This window comes from Ptychodera flava, assembly GCF_041260155.1.
Source record: "Ptychodera flava strain L36383 chromosome 23 unlocalized genomic scaffold, AS_Pfla_20210202 Scaffold_23__1_contigs__length_28996876_pilon, whole genome shotgun sequence".
NCBI lineage: Eukaryota > Metazoa > Hemichordata > Enteropneusta > Ptychoderidae > Ptychodera > Ptychodera flava.
This window is the reverse complement of record NW_027248277.1, coordinates 6,897,412-6,918,037: the sequence shown is the minus strand read 5'-3', so window position 1 is coordinate 6,918,037 and position 20,626 is coordinate 6,897,412. Positions and strand designations below refer to the sequence as shown.

Below are 20,626 nucleotides of genomic sequence, written 5' to 3'. Positions count from 1 at the left end.
TATATATATATATATATATATTGACGAATGAAACAGTGTCCCATGCGGGACTCAAACCCACAACCCCTAAATACATTTCAGTTGCTCTACCAACGGAGCTTACGGAGCTGATGGGCGGTCTCTTAGATTGGTCCATTATTCATTTTACTGTATATATATATATATATATATATATATATATATATATATATATATATATATATATATATATATATATATATATATATATATATCCAATTTTTGTAACTTGAGACTATTGTCATTTTTACTTGAAGGATGCCCTGCTTTATGCAATCAAATTATTCTGGGTTTTTTTTTAATATTCACGGCAAAAGCATATGTGGGCTTAAATATACCCAAGGAATGGTGCTTCGTAAAGTCCCTTGATCACGCCAAAGAAGGAAGTTGTTGACGTCCCAAAATGCGGGGGACGCATGCGTAATGAAGTGTAAACACTATGCAAAGTGTAGCATTACTTAACTAAAAATTTATTTGTACTATCAACGTGCTGATACATGAACTTTAGCTAAGCTTTACGCCTTGCACAAAATTGATGTCAGCAAGGCGCGTAGTTGATATCGACCGTCGCCATTCATACATTAAACGCAAAGTGTTTCAATCCCTCAAGATAACCAATTTTCCGCTTTCTTTCAGAAAAATGTTATGAAGAGGCTAAATCTGCATGAGAAGTGGGTTGGTTTACAGTTCAAATCGTTTTGAAATTTCAAGTCTTTTAAGATGTGAAGTATTGTCACTAAGATATTACCCATCTAATAAGGATATTTGTAACCGAAAAGCTTAAAATCAAGTTCATAAATGTTGTAGAGATTTTCCATCTGGTCAGTGGTCAGTCGACTGAAGTAGGAATGAAGATTTTCTAGATTTGAGCTGTTTGTTTTCTTCGGTTGTGGGGGATAAACAATGTCGTCCGGGGCATTGACCCTGTTTAACACGTACTTACTCTCCTTGGCGACGTTTTCAAGTTTTCCTATGAAATCGAAGGGGAAAAGGCATGGCCCACAGTACAGGTGCTGCGCAATATAGTGTGGGTTGAAGGATTTTGGATTGTCATCGATGACAGATCGCACAAATTCTTCCCAGGTCACGTCATCACCCGCTTCTAGACTGTGATTGGTTGGATTTTTGCGATATCGTTTGATAATGTCTATTCTTTTTTGTTTGAGGTACAGATTGCTGGCGTCTACATTTTCAAACTTACTTCTGTACGCAGACAGAAGTCTTGCGAATGGATGACGTACGAACATGAACGAGAAGTAGGATGGATAATGATATTTCTCATCTCTCTTCAACGCTGGAACCTTGTGAACATCAATACGCGACTTGGATTTTAGAAGTTCCTCAACAGATTTCGCCCTCCCTGTCAGAACACATATAACTCTCATCCAGGAAGAAGAACCGACCTTTGGTGTGTTGCAGTACATAAACCTGTTTTCACGAACATTAATCAATTTACCCGTGCATCTGAATACAGTTCTATTCCGCTTGGCCTCGTCACAGACCTTTGCTAATAGTGACTTGCGTCGAACTTGCTCATCTTCGATCCGTTTTATCTCCGAGTGTGTCAGTGTCCTGGCAGTGTGATTTTGCATTATCTGGAAAGAGTGGATAGTTGGAAAATCAAAAGCAATACAATGTGTTGATGAAAGTGTTACATGTTATGTTGAAGACAAAGCATACAAAAAGCCAAAACTGATTTTTTTTGAACGTACACATATACAATGTAATCGGTAACGAGGCGACCCTAGCATTTTCTTAAAGCCACATTTGCTGCGAATTCCATGCAGTATTTTCATTATTTCTTTTCAAACTAAAGTTGGTTCGTGCAAATGTGCTAACTGAATGACGTGTATAGATTATACGCTGTTTTCAATCGGACTCGTACTCACGACATACGGCATCCAGTCATCTAGCAGAGAGGTAGCATACAGAACCGCTCGGCCAAATCCCCTCTCTCAAGCGAGTGGTTCGATAACCGAACTTATAGTAGTTATTACAGTGACACCTCCACACATTGTGGAGCTCAGAAGCACTCACGCTCGTACGCTCACTATCACTCGTCGCACAGATACTTTTATCGAAGCAATAAAGTATCACTGCTCGCCGATTTGGACCATGCCTACACATTTTAACAGGTTAAATAATAAACAGATGCCGCACTCGTAAAATGGCACCCGAAGGAAAAGTAAAAAAAATGCAGTACTTCGTGCTCAAACACGTCATTATCCTCCAAGAAACAATGATGCAATTTGCTTCAATGCACAACACGCGATGGCTGACATTTTGTTATCGTAATCTTATCCCCTCTGTCATTTGATTAGATTTTTAAAACAGCGGGGAATCTAAAATGATTCGCAGTATTTGTGGCTTTAATTGATGTCGTCTGCAGCAGCGAATTTGCTCTGAAGAATATAGGTCAGCTGTTAGTACGATATTTCATGCTACTCGACATTTCAGCTAAATCACATCAAAGATGGCAGTTGTGATAATGATAGCAACAAACCACCATAGCGAAGGACATACAACTTGGTTATGACACTTCAGGCCATATTAGCACTGTTTATCGCTAATGCGTAGACGCTATATATGGACTAGTTCAAGTACCGTGGTTCTGTAAAACGTTTTTAATTTATTAAATATATAAGCTGCTGGCGTGTTTTACCTAAATGAGAATTTCAGTGGGCTTAGAGGATTCTAAATTTAGCTAACAAGACACTTTGACCACTGTTAATATAGAGAAATGTTTAAATTAAGTTCAAGGCAAATAAACCAACTCTTGACTCAATATTAACTCTTATATAAAAAGGCATGCTAGCTAAGAAGACGTTTGACAGTATATCCGTCCCATGGTAGAGAAGGATACGCAGTAAAACAAGCCAAAATCACACAAGTGAATTTTACACTTAGTAGATATAACTTTGATCCTCTCAAATATTAAGATTACTTGACAGATTGTTTTACAAATAAACCGTGCCATGACTAAACACAAACAATAACACTTTCGTTAATATTCATAACCAAAACATTATGTTTAAACAATTTTACATACAGAATAAAAAAATGTCCCGTGTATGTGTCCCCTATTATCACCATTCCAGCAAAGAAAACTCTGTCCGGGCTGTAATTAATTAACAGAAGTACCCTAATGTCCGATATAAATGCTACTAACACTGCTGCAATAGTTGACAACCAAATGAATTCCAATTCCCAGCCCGCATAATATGCGTTTTGAACGATTTGGAGATCATTCTAAAGATTGACATTTCTACATGCTAAGACAAAAACTACCACCCAGCTGCCCTATTCGCGCATGCTCATATGAGAATAAAACTGCTTCGTTGTTGTATACATGTGGATTCTTGTCCCGACTAGAATTCAAATGGACACAATAACAGTGCAGTTTACCGCATGGACAGCCTAAAAATACAGGATTTTTTAACATATTTAGGAAAGTAGAAAAAAACACTTGACATTGGCATACAAAATAAAAAAAAAGTGAAAATAAATTATCAGGAGGTAGTGTACTGACCTTTTAAGTGAATATAACAAAATACATACAACACAGTTAGACATGCCGAATTACGGTGAATATTGTCGATGTTACGCTTACAGTTTCAATAATTTGATGTTTTGTAGAACGTAGCATCTGATGGTGACATAAAGCAATTGTACGAGACAGTCCTACAAATTAAATTTCCTCATTAATAAAATTAAACTTCCGAATTACACAATGCACGGGTGTGAATATAATTTGAAATTACATATATGACAAAAACGAGAATTATTTTAACCCTAAATTGATACACAGTAATATGGACAAGCTGCTACCTCACGATAATGCTAGAGATGCCTAATACCCTAACAAAGCAGTGATGACACCACTAATCGGTATTTTTACAGAGCACGTGTGTTAATGATATAGTGATATGACGCGAATGCTAGTGAAACCTTTCCATTATTAGTTCCTACTGACCGGGCAAAACTGTAATTCATAAGATACGCAAATAAGGTTGAATAGATACGATTGTTCCTACTTTTATTTTTAAACTTTGGTCTCATTAGTTCAGAACTTGATGATTTTGTAGCTGGTTAAGAATAGAATCATAATTATGTCGCTATGCTCGGAAACTGGTTTTGTCATATTATTTCCTGGATTTGCTAGATTTATGGATTCAAAGCATACACAATTTTATTTGGCATGTACGTATGCCATACCGTGAAATCAATAAAGGGTTTTAATCGAAGTTGTCGCCAGCATCACGCATGTTGGAGACGATACGTGTTGCTTTTGTTTCACGATGAAATTGTACAACATAATCATACTCGAATTATATGCCTAAAAATCAACAGTGCACTATATATGATTTCCTAAATTCAAAACAATCCAAAAACTCCATCCCTTAAAACAGAACAACTTTTAGAATTGACCACGCTCATTTTCTTGTGTGAATAATTATGGTATCCGTCTAGTGTTATGCCAATACTGTATTAAATATCGTATTTTTGACTTCCATACCGCATGGTCTTACGGTAACTCGAAACCTACGTATTATAAGTAAATTCTCTATCTGGTTTGAACGGACAAAATACGTCACCTGTTCAAGTAGCGAAGACATTAGCAGTCAGGAATCTCCACCCTTAAAGGAGTGGTTGAAAAAGTTGCTGCACTTCGTTTGTGCACGACCCCTCCACACGCTGTAACGTTTAATAAGCCCTCCCGCATACATACTTGCTATAGTATATCGTACACAAACACAATCTAGTAAGTTAACTCATTGCTAATGATGACTGAAAATCGTTCACGTGAAATGAAGAAGAAAGGGAATAAACTTTGTATGTTTTGAAAAAATGCGGCATGTTTGCGTATGTTTTCACAAACATTTCTGTGACACTTTCATTGTTAAAGATAACATACCTTTCTTTTGATTGGTTTTATATCTTCATGATCATTTTGTTGTCTGCTCTTCGAAGGAACTTCTTCCTCTTTGACTTGATGTTTCCTATATGGCGGGACATATGGCTTGAACTGACCTGCACAACAACAATGATGTAAAGCTTTTAGTTTTACAGGCTACGATCTTTTGAATTATTCGTATATTTATTGATTGATCGATCGATTAATTGATTAAATTATTTTTCTTTGTTTATTTATCACTATATCACCCTCCCCGACCTCGATGAGCCAAGTTCCATATTGCGTTCAGTTTAGCTCGGTTGAATGGCGTTTCATTCAACATAAATGGACTGCTACTGCGAGTCAGAATTTTATCAGTGATTTTTAAAACAAATAAATTCCACCCATTCCATGTTTATAAATAAAAATCCAATGAAAGGAGCCTTAATACCATAGCAATAATTTGCTGCACGTTTCAAAGAACCTCCATTATTTATTTCTCAACCATTTTTCTAAGACAGACAAATGTTATGATGGTATGGTAGCGATAACTATTGGTGATTCCTATCACTTTTTGTTGGTTATGACAACCATAGTTTCTTGTTTAACTCTCTAAAGCATATTTAAATACACAGTATTCAGCTTATGAGCTTGGCCTAAACACGTGTAGGTTGCATTGTCGTTTGAGAAGGTGAAGGGCTGGAATTTAAATGTCAACAATGATAACAATGCATTTTAATTGTATAGACGCTATCTCGACAAGCTGTGCTTTACAGAATGCAAAACGAAACTGTCGCTGACATTAAAACGAAACTGATGCAATATTCATCAAAGTAACAGCTACTGGCTCTTTAAAAGCAGTGTACTGCGACTTTGTTCTTAATCTGTAAGGTGTACATGTAGGTACAGACGACACATTAAGGTAGAATGAGCCTCGGGAACACACATATTGACGCTCAAATTTATACGATTCTTTTCCAATCTACCACTTTTTGGGCTCATTTCACAGCGCTATTGGTGTGTCTTCTTATATACCATACGTGGGGAGTCACTTTAAAGCTCTTGGAGAAAGAAAATACTTATCTGGCCCAGGGAGCCGTCATTATTTATGGCCTGGGGTCGGGGGAAATCTGTTGGGGGTCACTCAAAAAGTTAAAGCTACAAGGGTGGTTGCTCAAAATGTGGAGAGAATGAAGAGGGTTTCTAAATGTTCGGCGCTAAATAGATTAAAACACCTCTCAGATTGCCCCATTGCACACATCAGTTTCTCAAACTTTTCCATGCGAGAGGGGACATCCCCTTTCGTGCTCTCCCATTTGAGTGTTCTAACAATTTTACTTCAATTGACTGCACTAGACTACACCATTGCACACATAAATTTCAAAATTGTTCACAGGATCCAGGACAAAACTAATCAATTGTGAATTCATCCTTATTATCACGGACATATATTTTAACTGACTTTAGTTTAAAAATTACACATTTGACAGTTAACCGCATACAGGCTTTTCTTTCGAAGCGGGCAGCTGGAAAAATTGCACGGCTGGCGAGGTTGCAAACAGATAGTGAATGGCTTAAAAACACTGAACTGACCATTTGTACTCTGACATCGTTTACAGGAATGAATGATTTTGCAAATGACACAAGAAGGTCGCAGATTTTTCATTCCCGCATATTCTTTAGTCTTCAATCTCTGGCAAACTGAGAACTGTCTTATTACAATCATTGTTTGGTTGTTGAATATTGTGACTCAAACACTGGTCATATAAAAATGTAATAAAATATCAGTGGTCAGTGTCATGTTCAAAGAGTTTTACTAAGTGCAAAATAAATTGAACACCTGTCAAATTGCACCATTCCATATATCAATTTCTTCTCATGTCATTCCAGCTTTTGTCCAAACAAATTTTGACGTGATAGCTATCCGGTTGAGGCCCCGAGAACCGGATATCCACTACGTGTATGAATATTCAGCGTAAACGAGGGTGATAAAACTTCAAAGAATACGTCGGATCAGGCCGGCAGGAAGGCAAGTAAATTATCTCATTTACTCCCTAATTCGACACTTGGCTCCTCTAAGTATTTCTCTGCACATCCTCCTGGTGAGTCCACAACGACTGGATTTTCGGTAGTTTGAGAACGGCGACACCTAACGATGTGTCTATTGTCAATTGAGTTGAAACGGATACTAGCAAACTGCATTATATGTGGTAAAATACCAAGCTCGCCATTTTTGGTCGATAATGAAAATATTACGTTGTGACACATAATATTTTCGAATATTTAAGTGCCAAAGTTCACACCTGTTATCCATCCACGTAGAAATGAGGCCTACGCTGATTGTCATTTCGGAACTATACAATTACGGTTTTTCTTGAATGTTTTATGACCCTAAAACTTCTTTTGTAAATTTTATGTTTCGTGCAAATGTCAAACTAGTGTAACACAAGACCGCTCGGCAATTGGAGTGCCTCCAAGCCATAAATCTTCAATTGTTGTCCTCAAAATACCAAACACATATACGGGTGGTTGCGGATAGCAAGATATATGGCGGAGGATTACCTCAATTAATCAACGACTTTGCACTATTTCATTACTTTATGTTATGATGAAGTATTGACGTTTTATCCTTCGATCAGGATAATTATATCAAATTATGTTGAATCATTCACGTAACCTTTCGACAAGATTAACTCTTCTGGTAATGATAGCTGCTTACAGCGACCGGTGTGTCAGTAATTGACGAAATCATTTTAATAAATTGTTCGGTATAAAGAGATGAGATCGGTAGTAGTAGATGCAAGGGTTACTGCAAGTATCACTGATCGAAAGAGAATAATTAACATGACTCATATCTGTCCAGTTCCTGGTGATAATAGTGAACTTTTCCGTGATCTAATCAGAGAATATATTTACCCTATATGCACTTGTTATAAACATCTGAAAGAGGGGCTTCAACAATAATGTTTCATGACATTAATTTTGCAGCTCTTAGTGTGAAGGTACACCGCGAAGATACGAGAACAACAGGACCACGCCACTCCACTGCCACGATATAGCGCCACTGTTACACGTTGTAACCCCCCGACACACACCTTAGGGAGCGTTCAGTTATTATGACCGGGAATGGGCTCGGAAAATTCTTCCTGTGCATCAGTCAAAATAAGTGAAACCACTCTATCCATTGCACCAAAGTAGAGATGGCCCCCTTTTAAAATGACAAAATTTCATGACACCCCTCCATTGCTTGAGTAAAGCTGAACGCACAAACAACTCTCGATGGAGGGGCAATAGAATATTTTAAAAATCTTAGATATTTTCAAATGACCAGTCTCCTAAGAAACTCACGATATGTTAACGTTCAAGTGTCCCCTTCTGACTTGCTATAATTTTGAAATCCTCCTCAAAGGGATTCGACAGAAATTACAGGTGGGTCGCAATATTTTTGCGCAAGGGTTTTTGAAGGGCAATAAAATTTGATGCATGCCTTTGGTTGAGGGTCACCATGTTTAGCTCATCTATTAGAAGGTAAACTGTGGCTGATATAGTGTATCTTCCTAATGTATCAAATCGTTAGACATGGGGGTCTATTGGGCACACAATCTATATCCGTACATTCACATATATTTGATGATTTATGTAGATGTACTTTGCTTGCAGTTTAAGCTAAAAGTGCGTGTGTGTACAACAATTTGGTGTGTTGGTTTATTATATTGATAATGTTGATTCACTATATATTTTAGTCTATGAGAATATTATGTACTACTATTTCAACACAAAGCTAGCGATATCTTTGCATCTATAGAAATTGATAATTAACATAAATGTGCTTGATTGGAATAGGTGTATATGTAAAAAAAAGATTTTTGAATTCACCGAACCGAAATGTTCAGTCACTATACATTAATTGGAGTGTATGATAGAAAACTGAATATTTTTCCAAATGAAAAACTTGCTATACTTGTACATATATCGACGTTGGATATATAGACGCTGGCTAATAAACATAATTGTACTTGATTAGATAATGATGGTCACAAATGTATATTTTGTGTACAAGACAGTTTAGTTTGGAACTTCAATTTTTGTAATATTTTCAATGCCAAGCTTACTATACTTGTGCGTATAAAGGAGTTGGATAATGGACATATTTGTACTTAATTAGAATAGGATGGTTACAAGTGTATATGCAATAAATAATGTGATTTTGGAATTTCACCGATACTGTTGATTCACTATACAAGGTAGTCTATGATAAATCTATATTTTTTTAATATACAAATAACAATATCTGTGCATTTGTGGATGGTAAGTTACTGATATGCATTTACTTAATTAGACAAGGGTGATTACAAGTGGATATCTGTGCAAAAAAATTTGATTTTGGAATTTCACCGAAAATGTTGACTCACTATATATGGTAAGTTATATGGAAACTACGAATATTTCTTTCAATACAAAACTAGCTGAATCTGTGTATTTTTTGACGTTTGATTGTTCATTTTAATGTACTTGAATAGTCTAGTGTGGCTACAAGTGGATGTGCGTGCAAGAAATTAGATTTTGGAATTTCACCGAAATGTACATTCACTATATATGGAAGTCTATCAGGAAACTTTGAATAATTTCTTTTCCAATACAAAACCATTTAAATCTGTGTCTTTATAGACGTTTGATAATTCATTTTAAATTAATCGATTATACTTGGGTGGTTACAAGTGAGTGTGTGTTCAAAAGATTTGAGTTTAGAACTTCACCAAAATGTTGATTCACTATACGTTGGAGTGTATGAGAAAACTATGAATAATTTTACAATGTTAAGCTAATTAAATCTGTGCTTTTATAGGGTTTTGACGATTGATATAAATGTACTCGATTTAAAAAGGCTGTTAGAAAGTTCAGATGTGGACGGAATTACACCTAAAAGTATTATTTTATTTTTCATGGTAGTCTACACGTAACTGTTAAATATTTTCCCTGACAAAATTGCTATATCTCTAATATGTAAGTAATAGGAATTGTTTATTGCCACCAGGAAGCTCGATTTACAAGAAGACAAGCCTCAGAGTTGCCACGGCAAGATGTTCATGTAACAGATAATTAATTATACTTTTATTCCGATTTAAAGTTAAATGAATTCAGACAATGGAATCATGCAGCGAATCATTTTTATTTCGCAGAATATTTTTGAACACTGAAACTGCTTTTTTACGGGATAGATACTTATGAAAGTCCAGTGAGATTTTAAGTGGATTAAGTTAATTTTGCCTGTGTCCTGCCTCGGCCATAATAACTAAACACCCCTTAAGGCTGCTGTGCTATGTCGTACATTATCCTAATCCTGAAAAGTACAGTTCGTATGTTTTGTAGAGCTTAATTATATTGACTATGAGCTTGCTATGGCATATAGTATCGCATTTTAGGTCTAGGAGAGATAAGATTCCAAAATATACACATAGACTTAACAATTCCAAATCCTGAATAGTTGCGTCGATAATGAATGAATTCTGTCAATTTTGGACATTATTCGAAGTTTAGTCAAAATGACATGGCTTTGCGAAGAAAAATGTACATCATTCTCGTTCATGTCTAAGCGCTGGATGAAAGTATGTACACGATAAGTCCAATATAACATGTACATCACTTCCCTTTTTAATGTTAGTTGGATAGGAAACTTCATGGCCATTTTTCATAGAAAAAATATTTTTTACTTCTTCCTTCCCTTAAGGTATGATGCGCCTCGGGGATAGATTGTTGAATTCTTAAACTTTTACACAATTCTGTTTGTCTTAATTTATGGTGGCTCATTTTGCAGCAGTATATAAATTTTCCACTGGCGTAGTTTTGTGATCATCTGGGATTTTATTTCTGTCATAGGGACAACATAGAAATGGCGGCCATTTTGTATTTAAAATGTTGTTAAATATTTCGTTGTTTCTCTAGTAAAATTTTCTCGGTGGCCCTGATATTTTCCCCTTAATTTTGAAAGAAAATGGTTGAACGTGTGCTCTAGCAACGCTTGAGCAGCATTTTGATAACAGAGACGAATAACAAAAATATTTTATAACCCATTAAAGATAACACACATGGTAGAACAAAAGGTATGGTTGTAACTCTCTCTCTCTCTCTCTCTCTCTCTCTCTCTCTCTCTCTCTCTCTCTCTCTCTCATATGTCAAGAGTATGTTCCATGTCGATGCAATTGATAGAAGTGAGAAGGTTTAAATTGTAAAATCAGACATTGTCAGTTTTCTTACCTTGAAAGTCTCGTTGATACACTTGCCACATCATAAAACAAACCAACAAACACACGATCAGTTGTGTAACGTACTTTAGAACAGCCGCCATCCTCTAACTTTAAATATTCCCACAATCGATATTCTTTCCGTCTGACCACCCTAAATGCAACATATGGCAGTGAATCAGAAATGTCGTGTTTACATAATGATATTGTAAATATATGAAAGCCGAGCAATCGATGGATAAAAATAATTCGAAAGAGGTGTAAAACAACGGATGTTTCGGGGAAGCCATTCGTCAGCAACTAAAAAACTGAGGAGAGGGTGTAGAGAAATACCTAGAATATGTCACGGACAGAAACTTAAGACATACGACAAATTAATAGCACTACACCTGACATGAATACATTAAAGTAAAGACCAATCACAGCAAAGCAATATATAATGCATTGAATTGAATGTTCATGCAAAAGGTGGAGAAATACCAGCTGGCAAATCAGGTTATTGGAACAAGATCACCCAATTAATGTGGTTGATATCTCAGTATAGCATGTAAAACCTAACCCGGGAAGGGATTCTATCTTCAAACTACACCTCCATTTTCTCATTCCCGACTCAGCAAAGCGTCCAAAAATCATATGCGATGAGTACTAGATAAACAATGGTTGTAATATGAAGAGCTTAGAAATGAAACATATCTAGAGAAACGAAATATTAATGTATCAAAAAAGAAAGTTATTTTCGAAGAAATAAAAAAATATATTAAAGGCCCATGAGCTGCAACTCTACGAAATTTGTCCAACCTCAAGGTAACTCCAATTTCATTAGATATTCATTGCAATCTACAAATTGAACGATATAGTCATTAACTATACCTCAACAACATTTCTTTGTGGCAAAATAAGCAAGAAAGTGAACAGAAATTTGTTCATTTTAAGTTTCCCGCTTTTTTTCAAAATCTTGCTATATAAGGAGAAAACAAAGAATTTTTTGTCAAAATGGAGCGACTCCCTTTCCATTCCTTTCAGTGGGTTGCACCATGTTGTATTTGTAAGGATTCAAATGTGTACATTCAACATTTACGCTGTTTATCATGTAGTTGTATGGAGGTGGCCATATTAGGGTGTGGCAACCGTTTATTATTTCTCTCACTGATAAACTTTCCCAAGCAGTCCTACTCAGTGGATAATTATACTTGAGTAAACATCTTTGAGCAAGATCATTTCTATGAACTAATTTTAATCTAAATATGAATTCATGAAAATAATGTCAAAAGTTGCAGCTCACGTGCCTTTAAGCACGTGCCAGTCTAAGCTCCGTTGAGAAGGTAAACACATAATATCCCTAAAGAAAAGCGATGGTTTATACGGAAATAGCGAAAATACTGGAAGATTGCAAATACATAGTGCTCCTTTGCTTAAGGGCTGGCAAATTATCATAAGAGTCTCCTTTTCAAACAAAATATTTTTAGAACAGCAGTATAAAGATTAAAAATGTGTACCACGTTTCATAGTCACTGTACGCACAATATCCACAACGACCCTTACAACCTTGTTTATAGCTATGAAGCACATAGTGGGCGTTGGCAGTTGGATTATTTGCGGCAAAAGTTAGCAGCCATTCAAGGCAAAAATCACACAAAAATTAATGAGTGTGAAACAATATGCAGGGAAGCACATTATTGTCCAATATTCGTAAACGTAACGGCTAATTGTGTTAGGGACAGATTCTTCTATAATCGCACCTTTTATAACTATTCTATTTCGCTTGGGAGAACAGCGGTTCTCTTTTAGAATTTTTTGTGTATCCAGTCCACCTGATACCAATGTAATTTCATTTTACGGCTGTCTCGTGTCGACGATGACACAAACGACTGAGGATTCTTTCAAATTTCAGAAATTTACAAAAGCTAATTTATTACACCATCATAGTTGTTATCCCTTGTTGTTGTTTGGATCACAAATAATAGCGAAAACGTCAAATGATATAGCGTTTGCACCGGTTACCTAAAGGTCACAGAAAAATCGAATTTGAACATTTTGCACGCTACTTAGTATAATTCTATGTTTGGTAAATAATTTTCATGTGAGAACAAAGTATTTAACCGCGGCATGGAAAAATCAGAATCCTCGTGAACATGGCCTAGAGCGTCAAATATCAATGCAAAGTATTGTTAACTGATTTCATGACATCTTAAATTCATCTGTAAAATGAGCATCTTGTTAATCATAACGTTTGATTAGGCATTTTCCGAAATGTATCCTTCTTTTGCTATTTCATTCATAAAAAATTATATCGAACACCGTCTAAAAATTTAGTATTTGGCATTTGTACGTCAAAATATCATTTGCATATCGTGAAAAATGTAAAATAAATTTAAAATATCTGTCATACTCTATAGATATGTTATACGTTTTAGATTATTCTGGACAAACTCGGACTTTTATTGGAGAAAAGATTTGCTCATTGGACATGATACATCGTCGTTTTTTATAACATTTTATACTTTGCTAACCCCGTCGGTTGCCTTGCGTCTCGCTTAAGTGCCAACAAGGTGCTTGGTAAATAGATAGTAATGAAACTGTTTATCTACGGTCTACCTCGCATGACACCTTTTGAAATGTTGGTCCAGAAAATTGTCTTCGACGTTTGGTACAGATAGAATAGAAGAGAAAGCGATGTCATATTCAGTATTGAGTTTATCGATGATATGCAAATGAAATCAAGAGAGCGAATATTTGTATTGAAGTGTTCTACAGCGTGGGACTGCTTTTTTATGGGAAGAGAAGAATGTGTGTCTTGTAACTATCTAACCTCATTCAATTCAATTAACGCTGTATCTGTAACTTTTTACCTTTTAAGTATCGATGACTGGTGATAATTTACATTTTATGAATATATTATTACACTTTTGTATGAAAGAGAATGTTTTCACAGACCCTGTGGACGAATAAGAGAAAAGGACACCAAGGAAATATCAAATCGCATCGTGCAGCATTCGTTTCCTTTGTTTCCTTACACTTCCTTATTGTCTTGTTTGAGTTTGCGCGTCTGTTGAGCTTCAAAATGATTGTTTATTGCTTTTCGAAAACAAAATTACAGACGGAAACGGTCGGTCACATATTACGGACATATAAGTTGATAGGCAATACATGCAGCCCAATACCAAAGACGTAATAAGGAATAAAGAACCTTGCCCAATAGACAGAAGATCATGCTCTTCCTCAAATCATCTTCCCCGGTTACTGTGTCATGTACAGACTTCATAGGTTTCGAGCTGAAACATCTGAGAAAGCGAATCAGATACCCTAACCCTTGACATTTAGAAGTGTATCCATCACCAGCAAGTTGCTGTAGTTATATAAAGGGCGTCGGAACGAGAATTAAATAGAAGAAAAATAAAAGTAATAATGCCACATACCATAAACTTTGTACAGGTACAGTGTGAAGTAAAGGAGAGCAACTAACACGGCTTTCCTGTAAGGTAACGCAGAGAAGGATAACCAAAAACTAGCCCCCCAGTCGCCTAGCTTTTCTTATCACAGTGCTCGACGTCAGGTTTTATGTCAGCCACGGCATCGCTTACAGTGGTTGTTGTGTCTTTAGGGATTGTGTCCCAAAACCCCAGACGAGACTGCCTGGCTACGAATCCATTTGAGATCTCATTTCCTTTGAAGTATACGATCAGCCCTTCAAAGTATGGGTCCCCGCAGGACGTGCCGTGTACATTTACATCAACATCAAATGTTATTTTGGTAGCGCGGTTTGGTTGATATTTGATGTTATGTACATCTCTGATAACAAAGTTTTTCACATCTATGTTCCATCCTGTAAAGTAGAGTATTATACTACATAATGATATAAAAAAACAAAACAGAGCATAAAAAGAATAAAAATGAATAAATAAATACCTTTATAAATATATCTATAATGTCATTTGTTCAAATAATTTGAAGATTTTGAGTGCATTTTTATCGCTATCAAAAGACACTGTTATCGTCTCAATCAAATCCAAGATTACATTATGATGTCTTTATTGTCATCATCAAGATCAAAGTAAATTGTTTAAAAGATCCTACAACCAAATGCAAATTGCACAATTATAGGTACCGATACCTACCTTGGACACTAGATTGTGCTGTGCAACAGCAGATAGCGACCAATGCAAAAAAGCTCCTGATAATAAAAGTTTTGGTAATAGAAAATAATTTCACTGTTTTTGACCCCTGTTAAAAACTGCTAATTACGTATTTTTCGAATTTTTCGTGAGGGCGCTCTGCAATACACATCCGGGTATCCCCTGCAGTAGCCCGTTTGGCTAACATTCACAAGTGTGTAGTGTTTTCTCGTTTCTCGTTTCTTCAACTTGTAGTATTTTAAGAAGCGACCATATTTCAACATGCCTGGTGCCAGGAGAAAGGTGACGAAGCCCAAAAACAGTGTATTGAGTCAGCTCGAATGCAGCATCAGAGAGAAAATAATGACGGCTCCCTAACATCAACAATTTCGACATTTAGAGGCAATTGAAATAATAATGATATTTTGCCTGTATTTCCACCTCCCACCCTTGCCTTTTGATGCACTTCAATGTTATTTGCATATTTTTCGAGTTTCTATCCCGTACAGTTACGTCTAACGGAACTTTGCTGAATTGTAAAGCGAGCCTGAAACGCTTTGCACTTTATAACAGGTTCGATGTAGAGCCACTGTCAGATTTTGTTGTTTCTCTTTCATTACGTGCTCTAAAGAAGGAACTTACTTGCCCTCCAAAACAGAAGTAACTTCCTATTACACCAACCTTACTTTTACAGTTTGCACGATTCTTACACTTTGATAAACCTGTGCATGGAGTTGTTTCTTAATTGCCTTCTTCGAGTTTTCAGTCATTGCCTCATTGTTGATGTTAGGGGGCCGTCATTATTTCCGGCCTGGGGGTCGGAGGAATTGCTTTCGAAACTCCAAAATTTCGAGTAACCCCCCTGCCAACCATGACGTGTTTGAGTAACCCCCCTCTCTGCTACAGAAATTTTGAGTGAACCCCCCCCCCCAAAAAAACAAAAAAAAACCGGGAAAGTTAATATCAATACAGTAAAATGAGTTGCTGCAGCGACAGGCCCTGTACAGCCCTGATTAAACCCTGTGGTACAGGCCTTTGTCGGAAAGAGGTTCCATTGCTGTGTCAGGGGATGATGTACAGGTCTGTATCTAGTGCTCTGGTGACATGCACTTATTCCGTAGGATTTTTTTCAAGATGGGGAAGATGTGGTGTGAAAGCACCACAAGCAACCGCACAAGCGGTCGCGGGGGGGGGGGGGGGTCAGGAGCACCCCCTCCTGCCATTGGAGCTTTTGAAAAATAGAGATTAAAATGGTGTTTTTTGGTGGCACTTGGGGAGTATTTTTTCAGATTTTTTTTCGTATAAAAAACTCAAAGGAAAAGAAATCTTAGACAGTATTCCAAAACTTACATTCCAGTTCACTGATTTCAATTACATTTTTTGAAAACGAAAAAATAGCGACAGACGTACATTTATTCACATTTATTATTTATTATTATTTTCCTGCAATAAAAGACGGGTTTGTTGTCAAGGCATTCCACTGGTTTTAAACTTTATAGAATCAGAATAAGCTTGCTTTACAAATTTTCTTCTATCGGTAACCTATACAATGTAGAATATAGAAAGCAGACGTTTCTCATTAATGATCAGGCAAGTATATCAATCTTTAATCAGGAAATACTGAAAAATGTACTCAGTACTAGCCTCTAACATCAGGCTTGCCACGTCGAATAGCTGATCATTCTCATCTAAAGATCACAATAACGTGAAACACATAGTGTAATGAGATTTTAGTTTCTACTTGAAACCACCTATATAATGATATATATATATATATATATATATATATATATATATATATATATATTATGTGTGTGTGTGCACAAATACCGGGTATGAATATACATATCTTTACTATTATTGTTGTATTTATTCGTAACTCCACTAAATGCTTCAATACATGTCAACAAAATTGAGTAGCCCCCCTTCTTATTCTCCACTTTTGAGCAACCCCCCTTGTAGCTTTCGATTTTTTGAGTGAACCCCCCCCCCTCAGATTCCTCCGACCCCCAGGCCATTAATAAGGACGATTCCCTTAAATGCAGCAAAACGGCACGATTTGGAGAACGCTCGCTTTCCTTACCAATTTTTTGTATTGCGGGATCCATTTTATGTCCCCCGTCTGCGTACAGAAAAATGTGCCAGTTTACTCGAGCTGATAGCTCGTTGCATGCAGTTTCAGTTCCTTACGGGACCCCTGGCAGTCTTATCCCTCTTTCTGCCCGGGTTTTCTGCGGTGCGTTGTCCTAACTCATCCCCCTTGCCGGCCTCTCCTCTAACCACTATTCAGGCAACAGTTTCGGGAGGGGGGGGCTGCTTATTCGCATTTCATTGCCAGGTTCCGTTAGAGTTACTGCGTATGCACGGCGACAGGGCTAGCGATGCTTACCGCCGTTATCTTTCCACACCTCTTGTTGATAGGTTCCATGTTACGCAGAGTATGTCTAAAGACATTTCCGCCGATTTCCTTTAAGTTGAGTGTTCCAGCCAAGGGTTTTGGTGAGTTTGGTAGGTTCGTGGGGAGTGGTTGTAAAGTTCCAATAAAAGCTCCCCACTTTTCACCAAAACCCTGTGTGTTAGCAGTTTTATTGTTGTAATTTCACTGTTTTGATCCCTTTTAAAAACTGTTAATTACGTACTATTCGAATACTGCATCAGGGCGCTCTGCAATATACATCCGGGTATCCCCTGCAGTCGCCCGTTAGGCTGGCATTCACAAGTTATGTAGTGTTTTCTCGTTTCTCCCACCCTCACACCCGGAGGTTCGTGGGGAGTGGTTGCACAGCTCTAATCAATGCTCCCCACTTTTTACCAAAACCCTGTGTGTTAGCAGTTTCATTTTTTATTTATGTTCAGCAAGATCTCGATGGAAGAAGGTAAAATTACGTCATAAAGTTCAGATTTTATTTAAAAAGTTTGATTTACTTCTTGCTGTCGATGTTTAAGTCTACGGATCTCCATTTGGTCGAGTTCAACTTAAGTGCGGCTTTTGGAAGAAAATTTCTCTAGGGTTGTCAATCTTTATAAACTTTTTATTCTAGCTCTTGTATTTTGCTATTCAAAACAAAAAAAAACAAACAAAAAAAACCAATACTTGAGGTTGCTCACCATCCTCAATATTTTACATTTCAGAAAAATGTTTTCAGGAATTTACGAATAGCATACTTTCTCAGAATAATGGTTTGTCGAGCTCTTTGATATATATAATTGATCAAGTCGGATTGTCTTGCCAGGAAACTTACCTACTAGATTACAATTACAATAGAAAACAAAAGGCTGCAGTACTTCGATACTCCTCTCGCAAACTCGACCCCACATAAATTGATCCCGGGGATTGAGTTCCCGGAGTTTAACTGAATTCGGCTTAGGCTTTAACAGAGCCACAAAGTTCGCTGATACGTTTAAAAATGACAATAGGTGGCAAATCAAGAGAAAATTTGCAGCTTTTTACAAACTTGACTGAGGATTTACAGCTCTGCAAACTGCTAACGACATCTCTATAACAACTACAGAATGTTTATACGCTCGTCGTAAAAAAGAGCATTGTAGATTTCTAAATATTGTAAGGTTTTAAACCTTTGTACCGAGTGAAAAAATTCACGTACCTTTGAATATCCATTTTCTGCGATATAAAACTTTTTTTTACAGTAACGAATTTGAAATCTCAGATTTCAAACAGTCTTTACTTCAGTTGTGTCTTTCAAAGCAGTAACGACACAACAAATATAAAACTATGTTAATGCTTACAAAGAATGAGGTAGTCTAAATTGAAGTAAAGCAATTTGAATTTATTGATTTCAATGCAATTATTCTCCGTCTGATTTACTGAGAAGTTGCCAAGTAACTTTATGTCCGTCTGCGCTCGCTTGTTGAATAGGTGTTTTACGATCAAAAAATTTAATTTAGATTTCACTAATAATTTATATTTGTTTACCTATTGTAAGGGATATGTTTAGAAAACGTCTGCTTTTGTGGAGGACGTTCCTTTGTTTTCACTTAGAATTTTGAAGATTATCTATCAATACGGATAACTGGTGGCCAAGTTCCGCGGCCACAACACAACGGCAAAAATGAACATCCGTAGAGCTCATACTATCATTCTCCTCAAGTGATAGCACTCCCATATTCGGACAGACGACCTGCATGCGTCACAAAAATCTAACAGCAGTTAATCAAATGGAGCTATGTAGTCATGCAAAAGACATGCCGACCATCTTCTCATCTAAGACGTAATATTGCTACTCGTCACCAGTCAGAAAGTGAGGCTTTTGTCCCGTGTTTAAAATGTTCAAAATGTTTACAGGTATTTTACAATTTGTTGTGTTTGCCAAAAATAATGCGGTGACCTTCGATCTTGTCATAGTCTGCATGACAACACGTTGGTCACGCTCGCCCGTTTGATTTTTGTGTTACGGCTGCTACCAACATAAATGTTTCCGACTAATTTGACTACTACCAACCTAAGAGGTGTCAATACTCGTTACTTAGTAAGAATATACAAAGACTTAATCCACTGTCTAATACCGTCGCACACCCTACTCTCATTCAAAATCACAAAAGTCTGTCTACTATTTCAAACGTCAAAACTCATCTCAGGGACTACAACATTGCAAATGCAAGCTGCTAGTACATCTTGGCAAATTATCAACAATCGCACAATCATTCGGAGGTCCAAATTTACATTTCTCGATCACTAGTTAGGTGCTAACTACTGCTATTTGAAACACATTTGTAACGAGAGTAATAGTATAATTGGCCGAAATTTAGCACACGTTGAGAAACACATTCCTTTCGTTTTTACCCGACTTTGGCTAAAAGGCGGTGTTAATGCGTATCACCAATATCATAAGCTATCGCTGTTTTTACGAATTCCTGAAATGCATCGCAATTTTGACATGTACATAAGACATAAGGCTCCAAAGTTGTTTTTAGGACACCTTTTCAGACCCTAGTATAATAGATTTAAACATAGTTGCCAGGTTGTTCATAACAGTTCTGGCCGGAAAACTCCAGTCTCTGATTTCCCCAATATCGAAACAGTACAAAATGTTTTCAAATTATCAGGCGACGAGTATCTAGCATGGGGATTTACAATATATTAAAGTACAGTCGGGCATTATCGAAACGAAGAAGTCAGATTTAAAAAAAATCCAAACGTTGGTGGCGTGGTTAAAAACCTGGTTAATGTATTACTAATTTTGTTTCAAGGGGCTTTCAACGGTCGAGTTTGGAGTATTTTCTTCTTTGCTGCTTTAAAAGGTGAGTTTATTTTCCTTTTTTAAATGGATGTCTTGTAAGTGCTAATAGCATTCAATTAACATTCCAACAGATTTGTAGTCTCGCATAACAACCCAGACAAA

At 36.7% G+C, this 20,626-nt stretch overlaps 1 protein-coding gene and 1 long non-coding RNA gene across 3 annotated transcripts; both read right to left on the bottom strand.

Moving 5' to 3' along the window:
- Positions 1–770: 770 nt before the first annotated feature.
- On the bottom strand, positions 771–1,403 carry LOC139124363 (carbohydrate sulfotransferase 14-like). The gene has a single exon (XM_070690504.1). The coding sequence runs from the start codon at positions 1,401–1,403 to the stop codon at positions 771–773; it is 633 nt and encodes a 210-aa protein (XP_070546605.1).
- A 28-nt stretch (positions 1,404–1,431) lies between these two features.
- LOC139124009 (uncharacterized) lies at positions 1,432–11,532 on the bottom strand. Of its 2 annotated transcripts, XR_011549832.1 has the most exons (4): positions 11,488–11,532; positions 11,168–11,308; positions 4,934–5,049; positions 1,432–1,613 (listed from the first exon to the last, which is right to left on the bottom strand). It is a non-coding gene; the product is annotated as an uncharacterized lncRNA (long non-coding RNA). The 2 variants fall into 2 exon arrangements; XR_011549831.1 differs by lacking the exon at positions 11,488–11,532 and having other exon boundaries at positions 11,168–11,466.
- Between the last annotated feature and the right edge of the window lie 9,094 nt (positions 11,533–20,626).